Here is a 20,121-nt window from a genome sequence, read left to right on the forward strand (position 1 = left end):
ATTTTTTTCAGTGAGAATGAAATGCAAAAATTACGATTCCAACCAAAACGGCTACTCATATCTTAATGGAAATATCTGTCTAAATAATTGCAGTATGATTTTTTTTTTGTGTATCATGCAGTCCTGGGGTCTCATTTACAGACATTGCGTACGCACAAAACGAAGCCTGAAAGAGGCGTACACAACTTCCCACGCAAAGAGTTGTGATCTATAAAACCAGACTTGATGGGAGAAACTGTGACCCATGCTTACACACATTTTGGAGATGGGAAATTGGTGACGCATTTCCTGTTCATGACAGTTATAACCGAGCCCAGCCCAACCCCGACAGACTTTCTGATTTGTTAGTCCGAACCCGACCTGAGCCCGACGCAGCTTGTTACCTGACATAGTTATTGTTATCATGGTTATCACATATTACACAACTATAACTGAATTAGAGTCTTACCATTGTTTTGAAGTCTTGATCTTCATGAACTCGTCTCCTGCCCTAAATGTAAGTATTGGCCTGTGTTGCGTTCAGGCGCAAAATAACATAGATAACAAAGTCCAGCACTTGAATAGGCCATAGCACAACACAGCGACATGTTAAGTGGGCCGAACCCGAGCAAAATTTCTGATTTGTTATCTGAATCCAGCCCGATCCAAAGTGCTCGGGTCAGGTATCCACACTTAATCCGGATGGTGAGGTGGAAGCCTGGCTGTAGAAACTGTCAAATATTTGTGGCACACGTCCGTACGTACATTTTTAGTATGGATCCTACGCATCGTTAAATGAGACCCCTGGACTGTATTTGTCTTTGCACAGTGAGACTGGAAACCAAATTCACTCACACACTATTGTACTTAGTATTCCAGAGTTGGCCAACCACCTCCGTCCACACGTTGATTGAGTATTAGTATATTTTTTTATATATAAAGCCATTCTGAGGAAACTACCATCATGAAATACGATCTCAGATTACGTGACGTATATCAGCTGTCTGTCAGTACAGACAGAGCTGGGAGAAAGCCTCCATGTTTTCGGCGTCAGCTACTTGGTCTTCAAAACAAATTTAAATGGAAGAATTTTGGATTTTATGGGGCAGTGTGAGTACTTTGTCAACTTTAGGCTTTTTTTTGGTTTGTTTTTATCATTTATCTCTTGTCTGGTTTTATATTGTTTTGTCTTCAATATTTAATGCTGCGTCTCTCAAAAGAGGATTCCACCCTCAGTGGGACTCACCTTGTTAAAAGAAAATAACAGATCTATACTGCAGATTGATCATCAGCCCTCCTGAATATTTTGTCTTCGGAGCTACGAGAAGACACCAAGCTCATTGTTCTGATATTAAATCATTACTGCAGGTGAAATATTATTAAATTAAAACTACAAGTAGAATGTTCTTTTTCATTGTAATTCATTTGTATTAATTAACAGGTCTCTCCTGTCTTCTTCTTCTTTTCTTTTTGCAGGGTCAGAATTTTCTTTTTAATATGTCGGTGTGTATTTGTGTCTTCCTTTTTCTGAATTTTATTTTCTTGCTTAAGCTGTTTTCTTATTGTTTATCCTCAGATATTATCCCTCTGTTTTTTTCCTTATGGAGGATTTTTTTTTTTAATTTTTATTCACTTAATCATATTAACAATTTTATTATTTTAATATGTCTAATTTTGGATTTTTTTGGAGGATAACTGTCTCTGTGGGCACATATATTTTTTTCTAATTTTTTATTTAAATTTTATTTTATTTTTTAATTTCATTACATAAGAATTTCATCCACCTTGTAAGAGTAAAATATGCAACAGGTATTTTTGGCACACTTGCTTCTTTAAACTTTTGCTTTTTCCTTACCACACACACACACACACACACTATCCACTTGAGGACTGCACTAAATAATACAATATTGGTGATGTAATGAGTTTTGCAGACACAGACTAACCCCCCTCTTTGTGTAATGAGCATTTCCTGCACACACTTGTGAGATGTCATTCTCCATGAGGTGTGATGAACGTGACATTTTTATTTGTGATTCGTCCTCTTTCTCCTCGCGCTGCACAATATTTGTGAGTGAATCTTAATGAGCTGAATCGACACCCGGTGTGAAGCACGGCATAATCTTGTAAACACTGACAAATCTGCGAGTGACGGCCGTCATCTTTATCTTCACGGGTGACAGCAGCGATAGGGAGAGGGGCGGAGAGGCTTGTTTAATCCCAGAGCCGTAGTTTGATCTGTGGCTCATACTCATACAGGAGGGAGGTGTCGTCTCTCTCGCGCGCTCTGTTTTTCTCCTGGTTGCTGTGGCGACGCCTGCCGCAGCGCTTCGCCTCTGCAGACTCCAGCAGCAGCAGCAGCATCTGGGCAGAGCTGTGCGTGCGGACGTGAAAGCCGAACCCAGCTTCACGTGTTACGTAACATGTTGTAAGCGCTGCACCTCAATGTGGGCAGGAAATTAACAAACAGATCAATTCCTCTCATTACGCACAAATTATTAATGAAGCTGTCACATCACAAGGAATCAATGCGTTAAAATGAGCTGACTGAAGTCCCGAGTCTCGCGCGCTCCCTCTGTGAAGCACCTGTTTCTGCAGCAGCACTTGTTGGAGCAGTGTTCTGTCACTGCGATATTTCTCCTCCTTCCTGCTGACATTTAGCTTCTCTGTGTTTTGTGGCCTGTTTTATTAGAACAGTTCTTTTAATGTGCCAAACTGCTCACTTACCTCTTTATTTTCTCTTCCTCCCTCCACCTTCCCCCCTCTTCCTCCTCATCATCAGGCTGAAAATAAACTCCTCCTTTCATTTTTTTGTGGTTGTAAACAGTGTTTCTTTAAATAATGTGGAGCACCATCTAACTAGTGAGAGGCTCCCCACTTTGTCTTCCATGAACATCAAAAAGACACAGCCCTCCAAAATCAAAACTGAAACAGCTCAGTTCATAAATAAAAAGTTCAGCCCCAGAAACATCCCAGCTGCGTGTTATTTAAAGGATCACTGTTTCCAGCTCGAACAATGAAATGGAAAGAGTTTCTTCCCAGTCTGATGATGATATTAGGAGGGAGGAGGAAAAAGGGGAGATGCTGGAGCGTAGTCGCAGATCAACACTTGCATACTGTGCAGGTGTCAACACTTAAAGGAACAGTTCATCTTAAAAATCAGAAATACATATTTGTTCTCTTACCTGTAGTGCCATATATCCATCTAGGTTGTTTTGGTGTGAGCTGCCAAGTGTCGAAGATATCAGCCGTAGAGATGTCTGAATCTCTCGAATGTAATGGAACTAGATGGCACTCGGCTTGTGGTGCTCAAAGTGCCAAAAAACGAGAAAACAGCAGTGTCTCTTTTTGGAAATCATGACTTGGTTACTCAAGATAATCCACAGACCTTGTTGTGAGCAGTTTCATGTAGGAACTATTTTCTTTCAACTGAACTACACCCACCAACTGTATCACATTGTGATTCGAGGCCTTTGCTAATGTTAGCTACGTAAACTCACTCCCCGCCGCTACCGACCACCTCACCAGAAGAGTAGGGCAGCAGCTTTATAGACTGACCCCTAGTAACCTGTATCCAGCCAGCATAAACCCCAGCTCCAGGGGACCCTACAGCCCTGACTCCCTGCCAGAAAACTTTAGGTGGCTGCTGTTACATGGGTTAAACCTGGTGCTGCCGCTGGCCACCACCCCACAGTGACACCCGGTGCCAAGGGGAATTGATCCTTCGCTAAGTCCTGCCCCCAGACGCAGACTTACTTATCATAACGTAGCATCAGGCTGGCTCAGACCAGGGTCCGACACCAACACAGCTGTGCTCCATTGACTCTAATGCAGTCGTTTCAGATTTCCTTCATTTTCAGGCTGGTTTTGTGGATTTGGAGCTAAATGTTGTGCCTGGGGCACGTCGTGTATTAATGATACTCGTTACCTGCAGAGGTTGGAAAAACATATACGTTTCTTCCCTGTTCCAAAACCAGAATCAAACCCTGAAAAGTGTAGGGTTAGCTAGCTAGCTACTGAAGATATAGCCTACTGAATGTATACACATGCTGCTTTTGCTTTGTAATGATTATAACAGTGAAACAAAGACCGACCCTGCTGTACAGGAACCAGTGAAGGGAAGCTGGGAAACTTCGCTGATAGTCAACCAGCTGTGTGTCATCACAGTGTGCGCAGATGAACAGTGTTTGGCTTGTTCGGCTTCAATATCAGCAAAGTTTCCCTTTATATTCATTGTCTTGTGTGGCGATCAGCAGTGATGTGGTGGTTCACTTTTACACTGTGATCTGTAGCCTATAGTTCGGCTTTAGCTTCTAACTATCTTTGTCTTTTTAACCTGTTGTTGCTGCTGAGTCAGTTTGACATCCTGGATATATCCTTCAAACACAGACTGTAAAAATATGATAATATGTCTTCAGTGAGTGCAGTTAGTTACAGTGTGGACTCCATGCTTACTGTGACAGCTTGTAGGACCATCAGAAAGGGGCGGGGCTTAGCAAAAGGTCAATTGCTCTGGCTGAATTCAGGCCGCTACAGCCACCAATCAAAGGTCCGTGTTCTGAGCTGCTGCCTACTTTCCTCCAGTCAGTGATTGTAAACAAAGGTTTCGCTGTATGATGCAAGCGCACGTCTTTTCAGATTTTGCTTTTTCAGGTAGTGATATATGTTGTAATCGATACCTCTTCAGCCTCTGGGGACACTACATTCCTGGACATACCTTCACCTGAAGTACTGTAGGGGTGACGTATAATCTAGAGAGCATCGGTGCACTGGCCCTACAGCACTTGGCTGTGCCCAACAGGAAACACACAGCAGATGCATTTATAAAGAAGTGTTTTGTCATGACCTTTAGCGTCCTCTCTGTGGAGATGTAAAGATGTTTGTGCTGAGAGTCCCAAGAGAACCACAACCGATCAGAAACCTTGATGTCCCCATTCTTGGTTGCTTTATCTCTTGTGACGGTTATGTAACGGATTAGTTGTCCAAAACTTGAATATCAGCTACTGCCATCTCATCCCATCAGTGCCAAATTACCACGATTGTAATAGAAATTCTTTTGTTTTTTCATGATAAGTATCATTACATGTATTTTTAACACAGTGGCAGTTTTCCTCAGTAGAGTTGGCCGCTGTTTCTTCCCACTGTTTGTACACGTTTGTTATCTAAATCAGTTGATTGCCTCGGTGCTGATACACAATCCAGGATAAGAGAGTAGAGAAACTCTGTGGCAAATGTGCAGGCTGTGGGTGTGTGTGTAACTGAGGCTTGTGTGTGTGGGAGTTCATCAGCTCATTACAGACTAACCATTCTCTTTTGTTCGTTTCAATGTGAAAGAATTTATTTCTAGTTTTAGAGCCAATGTAGGCTACCTATAATTTGCACATCTCCTAGCAACAAGACTTTGAACAAACTAAATATAACTATTTGCTAAGGTGTCACTATAGGCTCAGTGCAAGTGGCTGTGGAAGGATTGTGTTATACTGCATGTGCATGGATGCATATGTGTGTGTGTGTGTGTGTGTGCAGGGGTGTCTGAATGCACCATCACCAGAGGTATGCCACTTAAATATGCACTTCACAGCAGCAACAAGGAGCTGAATTCATGTTGAAACTACAACAAAAAAGGCAAGCGTCATTTCATCTTCTTTATTAAAGTAGCTACAAGAACATAACACACACTGCAAGAACATAAACAAGACCTGCTCTGACAGCTGTAGTACTCAATTTAATGGACGCATTTAGGTTGATAATCTCATAAAAAAAAAGTAGAAAAATAAATAAGGATGCACCAATTGTGAAATTCTGGACTAAAACCGATACTAATGTTTTATGTTATTGTTGTTTATTTTGTTTTGTTGTTATTTATTCCCCCTTTTTGTGCCAGGAAAACATAGAAATTTTCATTACAAAAAAAAATAATAATACAAACTTATGAAACAGCCTTTAATATAACCTTTCACGTGAGAAACATATTTTTAAAAAAGTGCCTTAAAAGCCTTTTTACTATATATATATATATATAATGTATCATAATCACCTCTCTAATATGTATTTTATATTGCTGTGAAGACATCAACAAATATTTCTTTCACACGACTGTTTTTATTCAGCAGCACCTGAAGCCAAAACCTTATCGGGCCCATAGAGCAGGCATACTAGAGACTTCCATCGGCCAAACCAGCTTCTTCCAGTTAAGCGCTCTGCGAACTTGAATGAGGATAAAATTATATAACTGGGCGGCTCTTCTAGACTTTCCAAGCTACTGGGCCAAATAGATCAAATTCTGATAGTAATACAAGTCATTTCGTGGGGGTTGTAACACCCAAAAAAACCTATTCACTGATTCACAGATCAATCAATCAATCAATCAATCAATCAATCTAACTTTATTTATATAGCGCCTTTCATACATACAGATGTCTCTGTTTCAATATGAGCCTATCAGAAAAAGTGTTCTTGGGCCCAGTAGCATCACGAGACACCCTGAAGCTGTAATTCCACTGTTTGGCCACTATGAAAATTAGCTTTAAAGCCAGGTGCAGTTTTTGGGGGACGTGATGCCACCTCCGTTAGCTGTTCGTCTCAGCCACAGGCTGCTAACGGCTAACATTAACTAGCTCTCCTCCTGCCAATTTCAACGCAGATTTCAGTGGTTAACATTGTCACCTCACAGCAAGAGGGTTCCTGGTTCAAACCCAGGGTGGGGGAGCCCTTCTCTGCAGAGTGTGCATGTCCTCCCCGTGTCAGCATGGGTTTCCTCCAGGTGCTCCAGCTTCCTCCCACAGTCCAAAGACATGCAGGTTAATTGGTGACTCTAAATTGTCCATAGGTGTGAATGTGAGTGAGAATGGTTGTCTGTCTCGATGTAGTCTGAGTGGGCGGAAGTTCGCTGCATAGATCAGCCTCTCATTGGGCGGAATGAGCCACCCGCTGAAGTCCCGCCCTACCACCTCTGGTTGTGTAGCAGTTTTCAACCGTTTACTAACCTTTACTAACTTTTACGGTGTTTGATCTTGCGGGGATGTAGCCATTTTTCTGCCATGGTTCGCGTCCTGTAGGTGATATTTTTGTGGGCATGTTACACCTGTTTCCCCCCGGCAGTATTTTTGCAAGCGCACCGTTGCTGTGGCACCACCCAGAATGATTGTGATTGGTTGAAAAAAATACAAGCAGCCGGGGCGTTTTTTTCCTCCAATCTTAAAGTGAGAGTCGGCCCAGCCAGACCTTTCTTTTCTTGAGAAAGGTCTGGTGAGCGAGACTAGTCTCTATGTGTCAGCCCTGTGATAGTCTGGTCACCTGTCCAGGATGAACCCTGCCTCTCGCCCAGTGTCAGCTGGGATAGGCTCCAGCCCCCCTGCAACCCCTTTGTCAAATGATGAGTGAATGTAACGTTGTACAAGAAAAAATTATGACCCTGACACATTCATAGATAATTTACTGCATCTTTTCGTCCCGGAGACATTCCGGGAAAGATGTCAGTTCGTCCCAAACACATTTTTTATGTCCTCGTAAAGACGGGATGCTGTAGGTCTCAGGAACTGCTTTTTTTTTGTCTGCACAAAATTGATGTGACACAAAAAAAAAAATAACATAAGGTCATCTCATGTGCTGATCACAGTCAGTAAGGCCAATATCAGACAATACTGATACTGGCTGATATATCAGTGTATACCTAATAATAAATAATGCACAGGATTTCAACAGAGGAGAAGAACATTTACTACATTCATACTATATTTACTTGAGTAGTGAAGAGCTTCTTGATAAAGGCCAGTATCAGCAAACTAAAAGATCATTCTAAATCTACAAAGACATGTTTTCCTTAAAAAAAAAAAAAAGCGAAAGGCCTCCTGTGAGCGTCTGGGTGAGTGAGTGAGTGAGTGCTGCTGCTTGTCTCTGTTGAGTGAAGTGTGTTTTTAATACAGACGTGGAGCTGAATGTCACCCTCCTGTAGCTCCAGCCTCCCCGGGGCTCTCTCACTGACTGTGACAGCACGGCCTCAGTCGCCCACACACACCCTCGCCCCCACCCTTCCTGCTGGATGGTCTGTCTATCTTCATACTCCCCCCTCGACCCTCCTCCCACCCCTCGCTGTACGCAACAGATCGGCACACCGGCGGCACCGAAACGCAGCTCAGCTCTTTCATCAGGCTGTCACACAGGCTCAGCCGCTCTGACTCACAGTGTTTATCACAGCTCCGGGCGTGACACTAGAAAGCGTATGACAAGCGGTTTGTGCGTGTGTGTTTGTGTGTGTAGGCCGGCGTTATTCTTGTCATTACTCGGGTGATCTCTCTGGGTGCCCCTTCATCCCCCACGTTTGGAGTCAGTCTTCTCTTCTGCCCCACCAGGAGCGCTCTGGAGCTCAGTTCACTGAGCTCGTTGTTCAAAACAAATCATCGTGTCTCCCTCTGCATCTTAGCCAAATAGAGGCCACATCAGCAGTGACTGGCCACACATTAGCCAAATTGAATTGAACACAGTCAGTTTCTTGGTTGGTTACGGCAGGAGAGAGAGAGAGGGGGGTATAGCTGTGTGAAAAGAGGGAAATGTACTTTGTGCATGTGTGTGTGGCACGTTCAGAGTGTTCCAACAATCTCGTTCGTCCTTTCTTAACAGAAATTAGTCATGCATGAGATTAACAGGAGGGAATTCAGTTTAATACCCACAGCTCCAGCACTCTCCACTGATGTCAATAAAATGTATTTTAGGACAAACAAAGCCTATTGATCCTCCACCAGAAGCACTATGATAGGCCATTAATGGTCGGCTCGGGTTTTGATGAATACAAATGAAATGGAGATTGGATGAGAACCCTGTGAATGGCCCCGCACCAGATTTAAATGTTGGTTTGAAAGGTCTTAATTCTCGCTTCTGCCAAATTCTTCAGAGTCCCAGTTCTGTACAGAATGTGAGACAAAAGAAGCGTCCCCTCCGGGCCCTCTAATCCCCTCGCCTTTTCTTGTCTGTTTCCAGATGTGTTGGTGAATGGGAAGCCATGTGATTGCGATGTCATTGCCGACTGTAAAGCGGGTGACGCTGTGACCCTGGAGGTAAAACTGACCAATCTGAGCAAGAACTCAGTGGGCCCCCTGGCTCTGACTGTGGTGCCCTACCAGGACTACCAGAACGGAGTCCAGAACTACGATCTGGAGGACGCGGTCACCTTCATCGGCTCCAACACCTTCTACATCGACACGGTCAGTAGTGGCTTGGGTAATAACACTGATGTCACAGTGCTGTTTTAAATGTTTACAAATGTTTTGTATACGGCAACAGTTATAACTTCTCCTATGAGGACATATTTTATATTATCACTACTGTGTTTTACTATATTCACATTTATTATCTGTTTGTACACCGGCCTCCACTAGTGGGCGCCCACAAGAGGAGTTATAGTTGTTGATATCTGCTTATTATTACATTTACTAGTCCATACCCATTGGTAGCTTTGTCACCTTCTACCTATGCCAATCCTCAATGCCTATGTGCAGTTTCACATAGATTGACCACGTCAGTGAGTAGAAAAACGTGGGACAGACAGAATGACTGACTGACAGAATGACACACGGACAGTTTCCGTGATTATGTGCAGCATACGATACCATGACTTAGTCATACCAAAAATTAGAACAACACCAACATTGGTCCACAGGGGGAGCCACAGTGATCGGTCGCATTTTAGCCATTTTGAAGCATTTTTCTGTTGTTATAGCGCCACCCAGTTGCCAATTAGAGTTAAATTTCTCCAGTCACCTTGAGGCGTCCTGTTCTACATATCTACCAAGTTTAGTAAAAATCCATATGGCGGTTAGGCCTAGATAAGAAATGAGCTCTCTAGCGCCCCCATTTTGTTTGATGGGCTCAATAATGGAGGGGTCCCCTCAGATTATGTGTGGTCATATGCCTACAAAGTTGCGTGGTGATGGGTGAAACCCTTGAGATGTTATACACCTTTATGTGATGAGCCACACCCTCCGCAATATTCATTGCCTTATAGAAGCTCAGTTTTAGTAAGTTTTCCAACTTTTGCCAAGAGGGAACTTTAGATATTGGTCCCTAGATTATGTTCACCCAGTTTCATACAGATCGCTCAAACTTCCTAGGAAGAGATCCATTTGAAGTGTTTTTCAAAAAATTCAAAATGGCGGAAAATCTATATAAGCGGAAGTTATGGGTTCTTGAGGCAAATGTGTTCCTCATGAGGAGAGGCATCTCTGTGCAAAGTTTCATGTCTCTACCACATACGGGGCATGAGATATGCCCATTCAAAGTTTGCAGTTTCAATCGGTTGCTATAGCGCCCCCCTTTGGCCAATTGATGTAATATTGCTTCATTGGCATCCTCCCATGACCCTCTACCACTGTGCCAAATTTCACATGGATTGACCAAGTCAGTGAGGAGAAAAACGTGGAGCAGACACACAGACAGAGTTTTTGTCATTATATAGTAAGAAGATAAGATGAGCAGATATCAACATGCTAATAGGGGGAAATTAAAGAGAAGCTTTGCCGCAATGTAACCACAATAAAACAGTGCATTAAACTGTGGTTGGTAACTTATAAAAAAAAACCAGTCATATTTGCTGAAACTGTCACTACATCCACACAGTCGTACATGAGACAGATAATCTGTGAAAAAAAGATTTGCTCCTTCCTTCCTCATGATGCTACAAATGGCATTGCTACATGTAAATGAAAACAACCAATCACACCGCAGGAGTTTCTAACACAGCTGTCAATCGTGTCAATCACTGTGGTCAAACTGTCAAACTAGTCGTGTTGTCAAAAATATCAATTCATTGATACTGAATATTTGAAACCGTTTCAATATTTGTTTTCCGCAGTATCGTTACACTGATAATAGCTGTGCTTTCTCGCCAACCAAGGAAAGAAAAGTTGTTGTTGCCTTGTCATATTTATCTTTATCTAAAAAAGGTGAATTTTTTTCCAGTGGTATCAAAAATGGTGTCAAATATTGGTATTTTTTCAAGGTGTTGTATCAAAGTTACAAATTTCAGTATTGTGGAAACACTACAAAATAGGCAGCACTGAAATATATTTTAGTGTACTGTTTAGCTGTAAAATGAGAGTTTTCTCCGGCCAGTGGGCCACCCTTAGTTTTCGGCTCAGCTGTTAACGGCTGGGTCACAAACTTTCTTAGGGTGCTTTCACACCTGCCCTGTTTGGTTCGTTTCAGTCAAACTCAAGTTCATTTGTCCCCTAAGTGCGGTTCATTTTTTTGAGCACCAAAACAACCGGTTCAAGACCTTCTTGAAGAGAAACGAACTCTGGTGCGGTTGGTTTGTGGTGAGAAGGTGTTCCGACCTGGATGTGAAGCAACTGCAGTCACATGACACATTGTTTGGGTTAAACATGAGCATGTTACAGTCCTGGAGGATTATTAATGTGCACATTATGTGTGTCACATTTATCTTGCAAGTGTACTCTTCTTCAACGTTTGCTTTACTTCCTGGATTTTTCCCACATGGAAATTCTGACCAATCAAGAGCAGCTTTCTCGCACAAGGCATTTGATCTGGTCCTCTTGTAAATGCTGCCGTGAGAACACCAACCAACTCTAGGCAATTATACAACTTTGTGACAAAATGAGTCCCTGATTCAGACCAAAGGAGACCACTCTATGTCTGATAGCAGCCTTATTTTACAGCTGAACAGTCACTAAAATATGTTTCTGAAAACATCTGAGAGGACAAATGGAAATGCAGTTACAGAATCTTGATTTGTATTTGACAGTTTGATCACAATTCACGAGCAGTGACATGATTGACAGCTGCGTTAGAGACTCCTCTGTTCTGATTGGTTATATTTTTTTCAACATCCGCAGTAGAGTCTAGCAAATACCATTAGAGGCAATAGGAGGAGGAGGAAGATCATTTTTAAACCAAATCATATATACGTGGCATTGCTGTGCATGCTCCGTGCACATCTCAGAATTTGAAGCTCCATGTTCTAAAAGCATAACAAAAAAATAAAAGAACAAGATGGTACACATTGAAGCATATCATCATGTTTTATATTGTTTTCCCTGTCTCTCTGTGCACTTGCTGAGATTTATGATTCGCTTCAGTTATGTAACCATGGCTGCTTTTAGTTTTGTCAAAATTGTAATAACGCTGTGTTTCATTGCGGTACAGGCTATAGCATGCACATTACTGTACCTCAGGGAACAGTACAGGCAGACATGACTTTTGCTTTGACGGATTACATAACGCAGGCATGTTTCAAGTCACTGTAAACCGTGACTTGAAATGAAACCAGTGACTGTCGAGCAGGCAGGAAGAACATTCAGATATCTGTACCAGAACATGTTTAGCAGAATTGTCTAAAACCACAAAAACAAAGGTACGAGACTGTAAAGGTCACGGCTGAAGTCTGTAGATTAAAGACAGCGTTGTCGGAGAAGGGATCCCAGACGGGAGCCTTTGTCTGTAACACATTCTCACTCCTGAATGAAAAAGCTGGAGGCGATTAAAAGCGGCGTGGTTGATGCCAGAACAAAGAGCTTATAGTAAAAAAAAAAAGCAGATGAAAGCATGAATGAATTCCCCATATTCCTGAATGTGCAAAACAACTTCACTTTGGGAATTGTTCTCAACTGAACGGGGAAACGCTGCACTTGTCGGTACCTTTTCATCAAAGCCACAGTCAGCTTCAAACCCACTCCCCTGCTGACTTCTTTTTGGCTGACATTGTGCCAGGTTCATTATAAATCTACTGAAAGGTGGCTGCTAATGATTCTCACTGCTGTCTGTCTTTGCCACCACCAGGTTAAACCCAAAGAAAACTCCGTCTGTGTGGGCGCCCTGCTCTTCCTCTACACTGGAGACTTCTACCTTAACATCAAGTTCCAGGATGACAGTGCTGGACGAGAGCTTCCTTTAGCCTGGTTCACTCTGCCCAGTGTCCACATCAGAGCCCTGGACGCTCCGCTACAAGCCGGGGCCTGAGGGCGCAGTGGCCTCCTCATTTTAGCGCCGAATGAAAGATGGAGAGTTTTGTTGTTGATGTTCTCTGTAAATACGTTATTCTTATGGATTGAATCACATGTAAATAACATTTTGTTAAAGGTTACAGCATGTGTACTGCAGAGTGGAAGGGCTCAAACTCACACAGACACACACTCCTGCACATGGTCAGTGCGTTAGTTACCATCTAGCTAATGATAGAGCTGACATCTGTACAAGTGGCTGGGCTGATTAAAAACAGCCCACTTCTCTGTCTTTCTGAATGCATCTGAAAGGCTTGGACCTCCATCACGTCATTTCAGCAGAATGAGTGCAATCAGTGGTCTCACTCGTGGAGACGAAGTTAATTTTCCTCGTGCTTTGGCATTGAGTCTAAGGCCTAGTCCACCTTTGTTCTAAAAAAAAAAAAATCCCATCCAGACACACTGTTATAAAAAACATCTCCATCTAAATGGAAACGCAAAAACACAACTGAAGCACCGTCAGGAGCAACACAAAACCAACAGGCAGTGATATAACTGTAACCCTAAAGCCAGCAAAGAAGAAGAAGAAGATGTAGACCATTCAGAAGCCTAAATAAAAGCATTAACGTGCTTCAGGGATGATGTTTTCTTTAGGCCGACATGGAAGTTAGCATCGCCCTGCTGAAGAAAATAAGCTCTGTGGAGAAACAAACATTTGTGGTACTTACACGATTTGATCAGCAAAATGATCTTCACAAGTGAACCCCACTTATGATTTTTGAAGCCTAAATGCAGTAGCCATAAGTCACATGATTTAACATACGTACCAAAATGAGACTGTAAAGCCGTGGTCGGCATGATGACGTACTGTGGTCTCATGACTTATCAGCAGCCACTTTTTTAAAGACGTGCAACAGCTTCAAATTTACTGGTGGAGTATTTTCTGATGTGTTTTTTAAAGTAGAACAAAAACTTGAAAGTCTTTTAGGCTTGTGCTAACCACCGACCTCATTTAAAGCATTTACCAAAAACCCATTGACTTCCAGACGAGGGAACCAGGAGTGCAAAAATGCTAACTTAATTCCGGGTTTAGGATTCATTCCTTAGGCAATGTTTTACCGGAAGGCTACCTGAAGTAATGACCTCTGTAGCTCATTCTGACGCTTCTGTTTGTCGATATCCATCCATCCATCCATTTTCATCCACTTATCTGGGGCCAGGTTGCAGGGGTGGCAGGCAAAGCAAAGCACCTCAGACACCCCTCTACCCAGCGACGTTTTCCAGCTCCTCCTGGGGAAACCCCAAGGTGTTCCCAGATGAGATATATAATCCCTCTAGCGTGCTCTGGGTCTGTCCTGAGGCCTCCTACCAGTGGGACGTGCCTGGAACACCTCTAACAGGGAGCGCCCAGGAGGATCCTGATCAGATGCCCGAACCACCTCAACTGGCCCTTTGTGACTCCCTTTTTGACTCTCTTCCTCAATATAGTGGAAGAGTAAAATGATTTTTACGAACACGTAAAAAGTCCTGTTAGCAGGGTTGGAGCCAGCGCTGTTTAAGTCACATCTGCCATTGCACGAAATGTCGGCTCATTTGTGACGCCTCACAAAGGAGATAACGCTGCACACTCTGATGTTACAAGCCCAAAACTCTTCTGTCAACACTGAAAACAGTTTCTGAAGTTCTTTACTCCGGATAGAGTTTTACAAAAGGTCTGTTTTCAGTGACGAAAAATGTAGTTTGAGTGAGGACGAAAGGCCAAAACACATAAACATGCTACATTTTCAAATATACCCTAGTACGTGTGGACTAGGCCTGACAGTGACACATGAATTCACATCACTGACCAACAGCAGACTGCACTGACAACGCTGATCTTTGAGGGAACTAAGGCGGACAGTCCAAAATGGATTCTGAGCTCTTATTAGCTGTGACGCATCATCCAGCTCTGTATAACGCTGCTCTGCCAGAGGATGAACTGCTCCTCAAAGGAGATGCAGTGTGATTCATTCAGATGGATGCTTGATTTGCATTTCCTTAAATTAACTGTGTAAACTTTTTTTCCGGTTTGTGCTGCTAGACTCAACAGATGGTATCCAGGTCATGAAACGCACTATGTCATTTACTATTTTACTAATCTTCCAGCACCAGTTATTTTGCAAGAATAACTAAACATCTGCCTCCTGGTGCAGCAGAGCATCGCGGTCACACTTTTTTTACCTTTAGCAATTTGATTTTTGAATCACGGTGCCATTCATTCAGTGGAGTCTTTTGTTACCTCGTATTTGTAATTAGGAAACAAATGAAAGGAAGAAAATGAGAAGAATTAGTGTTACAGGGCAGAGGACCTCAGAGCAGTCACTGAAGAAGAGATGCTGTGAACCAACACTGGAAAATGTGATTAGCCAGAATCTACAGCCCGTTATGTACACATAAAATATATTTATTTCTACTGCTGTATGCACTGTATTCTCTCTTGCCTCTTTGCCACCTCACTGAATTACTGATGAATCTGAGTGTCTTAGATTAGCCTATCATTATGTGTGACTTATAATTGTTGTAAATAAATGTTAAAAGAAGCAACCTTTGTTTGTTTTGACATTATTGCAACGCTTTGCATTTGTCTGCCGCAGCCATTATAGCTCTGAGTTGATCTTCATTTTCTGCCTGCTGCGATGACCTTTATCACCTCAGCATTTTGGGAATCTCAAGTCTGACATTCACTCACACCAAAATCCATAAACAGTGATTACCGGGGAAAACATTGCTGACTAATAATGCTTTTTAATATTTATTTATACAGGGAAGGGGGACTGAACAACGTGCTGGTGTCCAGTGAGACCGTACACCACAGTGTTCACCTCAAACACTTTCAGTTATGCTTTTTATGACATTTTCAGACATCAGCACATTAAATACGGTCACAGAAAATCAATATATCAATCAGTTGTTATAAAAGGTACAACTCCAGTAAGCTGTGATCCACCAGCCCCTTTAACTTGGACACTGTAGTCCTTTTGCAACTTACATCATCGGCTGCATTGAGTTCTAAGTGACCATGTTTCCAGATAGTTCTGGGAATCCGGTAACCTGGAAATGCAGATGCCCCGCCCCTAGCAAATTCGAATTTGCCTTGCACGGGGATCTGGCCCCGATGAGCAGAGCCCGGTGAATCGCCTATCGGACCAATCAGATCAGTCTATCTGACAGAGGCAGGCGTAACATGATGAGGACAGCGCCGCACCGTAGGAGTCGAAAAGTAAAGAGCCAAGATGGCAGCTGCCAAAGGACCGCGGCCATTCACTTTAGCTTTGGAAGAAACGCTAAGGCAGCTATCTTTTTCCTTGAGAGAGGAACAGAAGACTGCCCTAGAAGCCTTTTTTGGCGTTTTGCCAACGGGATACAACAAAAGCATAATATATCAGTTAGCCCCACTGGTTGGCAAACAAAAGGGGCTTAGTGCAATGAATGTGTCACCTTGTTTTTTGCTCTGATTGGCTATCGTGCTATCCAATTGCATGCGGCGCATTTAATATGCCTCAGTTAGTGCTGCCCCTTGGGTAGGAAGGGTGTATCGGTGAGGGCCAGACTCAAAATCTTTCTAGATTTGAGTCTGGATTTCCAGGCCAGGAATCTGGGGTTTCTGGTTGTGGATTGTCCACACGTCCTGACCACAATAAGGCGGGTCACTCCTCCTTAACGTGCAGCAGTGCACTGCCGCCTTGCAGCCACCTCTGAATGCCATATCGCAGTGATCCACAGCAGGAACAGGACAGCACCTCACATTCCCACTGACACACCGGTCCTTATTCACCATCAATTCAACATAAAGCAGTGGTGTAAGGTGGATACAACGGGCTATAGTTCACACTACTCACTATCTATGCACCTGAACTAGTTACCATGCGATTCTATCGCCTTGTCATGTGATCAAATTTAGACTTGATATTGTATAACACAAACATAGGCCCTACATATTACCCAGGAATAATCATACGTATATACGTGTATGACAAAAATACCAAAGAAAATAAGGAATCATTCATTTAATATAATTGTTTTTTATAGCTTATTTATAGTTTATGTAGAATATGCATATATTTTGCACGTTATAGAATGCTACTGACTGTTTTACAAAAAAAAAGAACAAAACTATGATGATGAAACTACGATTTTCAAAGGCTTAGAGCCTAACGAATGGCACCATTTTTTACTTAATGTCATGCAAAAAAAAAACATGTAAAGAAAAAAATAAATAAATTTAACACAGACATACATATATCTTAAGTGACAATCTGAATTACCCACAAGGCCCTGTTTTCTGCCCTGCACATTGTGAGAGAGCCCGCTTTCTGTATTGGCCCCCTCACCTCTTGGGCCCCGATGCAACCGCCCTGCCTGCACTGTCTATATTTACGCCCCTGCCAAAAAGCACACTCCTCCTCTCCTTCTCTCACCAGAGTCCTGCTCTGTCAGACTGACGTACAGAAATGGAGCCTCCTGGTTTCATGGTGCAGCCCAGAATTTCGCCAAGTTTCAGTGAATCAAAGGATGTTACAGTTCCTGATATCCTGTTTGAAACTGATGCAGCACGAAGGTCAGTTAGTTTATTTTGTAAGGCCTGTACAATAGCTGGCAGGATGCTAGTTCAGCTGGTGCCATCTTCTTTATCTTGCCTTTGCAACACATTCTCACTCCGACCTCGTCACATATCGACGATTGCTCATGGACTTTCCATGTCCAGCCACGACGTGCAGGTATCCTGGTTGGTTGTTGACCTTCTGGGACGCAGTGTCAACTTCTGCCTGTAACATGCATTGTGTTCTTTCAAAATAAATGCACTACCTTGGTAAAACACCGCAATTTTATTTAACTTCAACAACCAACGCACGTGGTTGGGTTTAGGCAACAAAAACATGTGGTTTATAATGTTACAGGATGTGAACACAGCTCTCCTGGGTGAAAGTCTGTGTTTGTTGGACCCATCCACCAACCCTCCTGCCTGTCTGCTCAGATTTTGACGACCTCAGAGTGAGACATTGTTTACATTTGAAAACCTCACCCTGGCTAGCGAGCAGCTAGCTAGTTAGAAGTCAGCAGGAGGAGAGGTTACAGACTGGTGAGCTGATTTCATCATCCCAAAGAGTGGCTCACTGCTGCACGCCACCGCCGTCCGACAGCAACAACAAACAGCACCACCAGCACTTAAAAAATAGATATAAGAGCATAGATTTAGCTAGTCTACCAGCAGCACCACTGATTTACTGACACTGTCACACATTATCCATCTGGGAATCCATCTTCCACTAACATACTGACTGCACCAACCTTTTAAGTTACGCCTGGTCCCAGCAGCAGCTAATACAGTAAACCCACTGCAGGCCTTGTCCCATCCCTTCACCAAATGTGAACCGGGTGATAAGATGATCAAGGAAGATTAGCCTTGTTGAGAAGTGTCTTGGTGTGAGACGGAGAAGTCCATCGTGTGTATTTGGAAGAGGGCTTATCAGGAGAAAACACTATTATAATGGGGCTTTGTGTGAAATAAGAGCTTGAGTGTGTCGAAGGATGGGATATATCCACACGGCCCGACCACTGTACAGCAGGGCTGAGTTTTATTTATGTAAAGTGATAGAATAGATGCTTTTCTTTTTGTGTAACTCTCTGTTTTATGTGTGGAATCGCTGATATGTAAAGCATGTTTGATCCTGGTGAGCGCATGAGAAATGACAAGCTGTTTTTTTCCCTGACTCTATCTAGTGATGTTTCCCCATGAAGGTCACATTGGAAGTTGAGCGACAGACAGCTTTTCCGCTCGTAGTAAATGTGTTCGTTTACACACGTGAATAATACATCAGTGAATCTGCAGAGTTCATCAGTTATGCATACAACGCAAACAATCCCAAAGTCGTGCCCTCCACTCTCATTAATTTGTTTATCTATTTATTTATTTGATTAAGAATAGAGTGCATGTGTGTGAGTGTGGGTGTAGTGTCAATTTGCTAAAAATTAAAAGCAGCCCTGAGTGGGTAGACTTCTGCGTGCAACAATAGAAGTGGATATTCGGATGTGAGCGTGTGGACCCTGGGCTGCTGTCAGTACAGGCCAACACAGTACACTGCAGTCTGTATGTATGCAAATTATATCTCCTGCATATTGTTTACTGACTCTTCTTCAGTAAAGCATCTCCATCTTATGAACCTAAATTACAAAGCAGGGCTGAAATTAGAAGTGTCGTATCCTCACTTATCGAAGCATAGATTCACCTTATTCAGTCTAATTAAATTCAGGGATCTGGCATGGAAGCGTCTCTGAGCAGAGGAAGGAAAGAAATGGAACTCCAGAGTAGAAAAACAAAACCATCCTCTCCAGCAAAAGAAGTGAGCGCTCTCTTCAGGGATTCACCAATGTTTTTATAGCGCCTTTCAAGAGATAGGGGGTGAAAATTGCAAACATCACAAATGCTGTAACGCAGTTTACAGTTTCCTCCCACTGCTTGCTGTGTCCACCAACAGACGGGCTGAAGGAGAAAGTACTGTATGTATGTTCACTTAGTTACTGTATCTACACAAATGTGTTCTTTCCATTTTGAAAAACTGCTTTACCTTTACCTTTAGTTATTGATTACTGTGCAGATAATGAGTTTACAGTCAACAAGTAGGTGGGACCACGGATGCAGGTTTGACACCCAAAATTCTGAATCCTACACTTCCCATAGTGCAACTGGAAAGTGTTTCACTTCGAAGTCATCAAAATCGGGTGCTTGGGCAGTGACTTGTTGCGTCAGAAACCAACAAAAAAAGGCGTCCTTTAACATCAGCATGATACGCGGTTGGTTGCCGTTGTAGTTTTACAGAGCCCGGCAGCATCAGAGGGAAACACTGTGGGAGATGGACGAGAGTTAAAGCAATTAAAGTCCGACTGGGACGCACAGGACGGGTGGTGGATGGGTCCAACAAATACCAACTTTCACCTGAGAGAGCAGTGTTCACGTCCTGTAAGATTCTAAAACCAAATCCTGTTCTTTTTTCCTAAATCTAGCCACGTATTTTTGTTGTTAAAGGGAAAAAAAAGAAGTCAGTTTGTGGTGTTGTACCAATGTAGTGTGTTGATTTTGACTGTATGTAAACGACAAATGTGAAAACAGAAGTGTATTTTGAAAAAAGACAATGCATGTAACAGGCTGAACTTG

The 20,121-nt window shown here is 42.8% G+C and overlaps 1 protein-coding gene across 2 annotated transcripts in view; it reads left to right on the plus strand.

Moving 5' to 3' along the window:
• trappc9 (trafficking protein particle complex subunit 9) overlaps positions 1-13,435 on the plus strand; it is a 315,126-nt gene extending 301,691 nt beyond the window's left edge. For both annotated transcript variants that reach the window (XM_049602007.1, XM_049602008.1), the window contains 2 exons: positions 8,956-9,179; positions 12,769-13,435. In XM_049602007.1, coding sequence (XP_049457964.1) covers positions 8,956-9,179; positions 12,769-12,948 — 404 coding nt within the window. In that variant the 3' untranslated portion in view covers positions 12,949-13,435. The remainder of the gene's footprint in view (positions 1-8,955; positions 9,180-12,768) is intronic.
• Positions 13,436-20,121: the final 6,686 nt, after the last annotated feature.

The sequence above is a fragment of the Epinephelus fuscoguttatus genome, linkage group LG17, assembly GCF_011397635.1.
Source record: "Epinephelus fuscoguttatus linkage group LG17, E.fuscoguttatus.final_Chr_v1".
NCBI lineage: Eukaryota > Metazoa > Chordata > Actinopteri > Perciformes > Serranidae > Epinephelus > Epinephelus fuscoguttatus.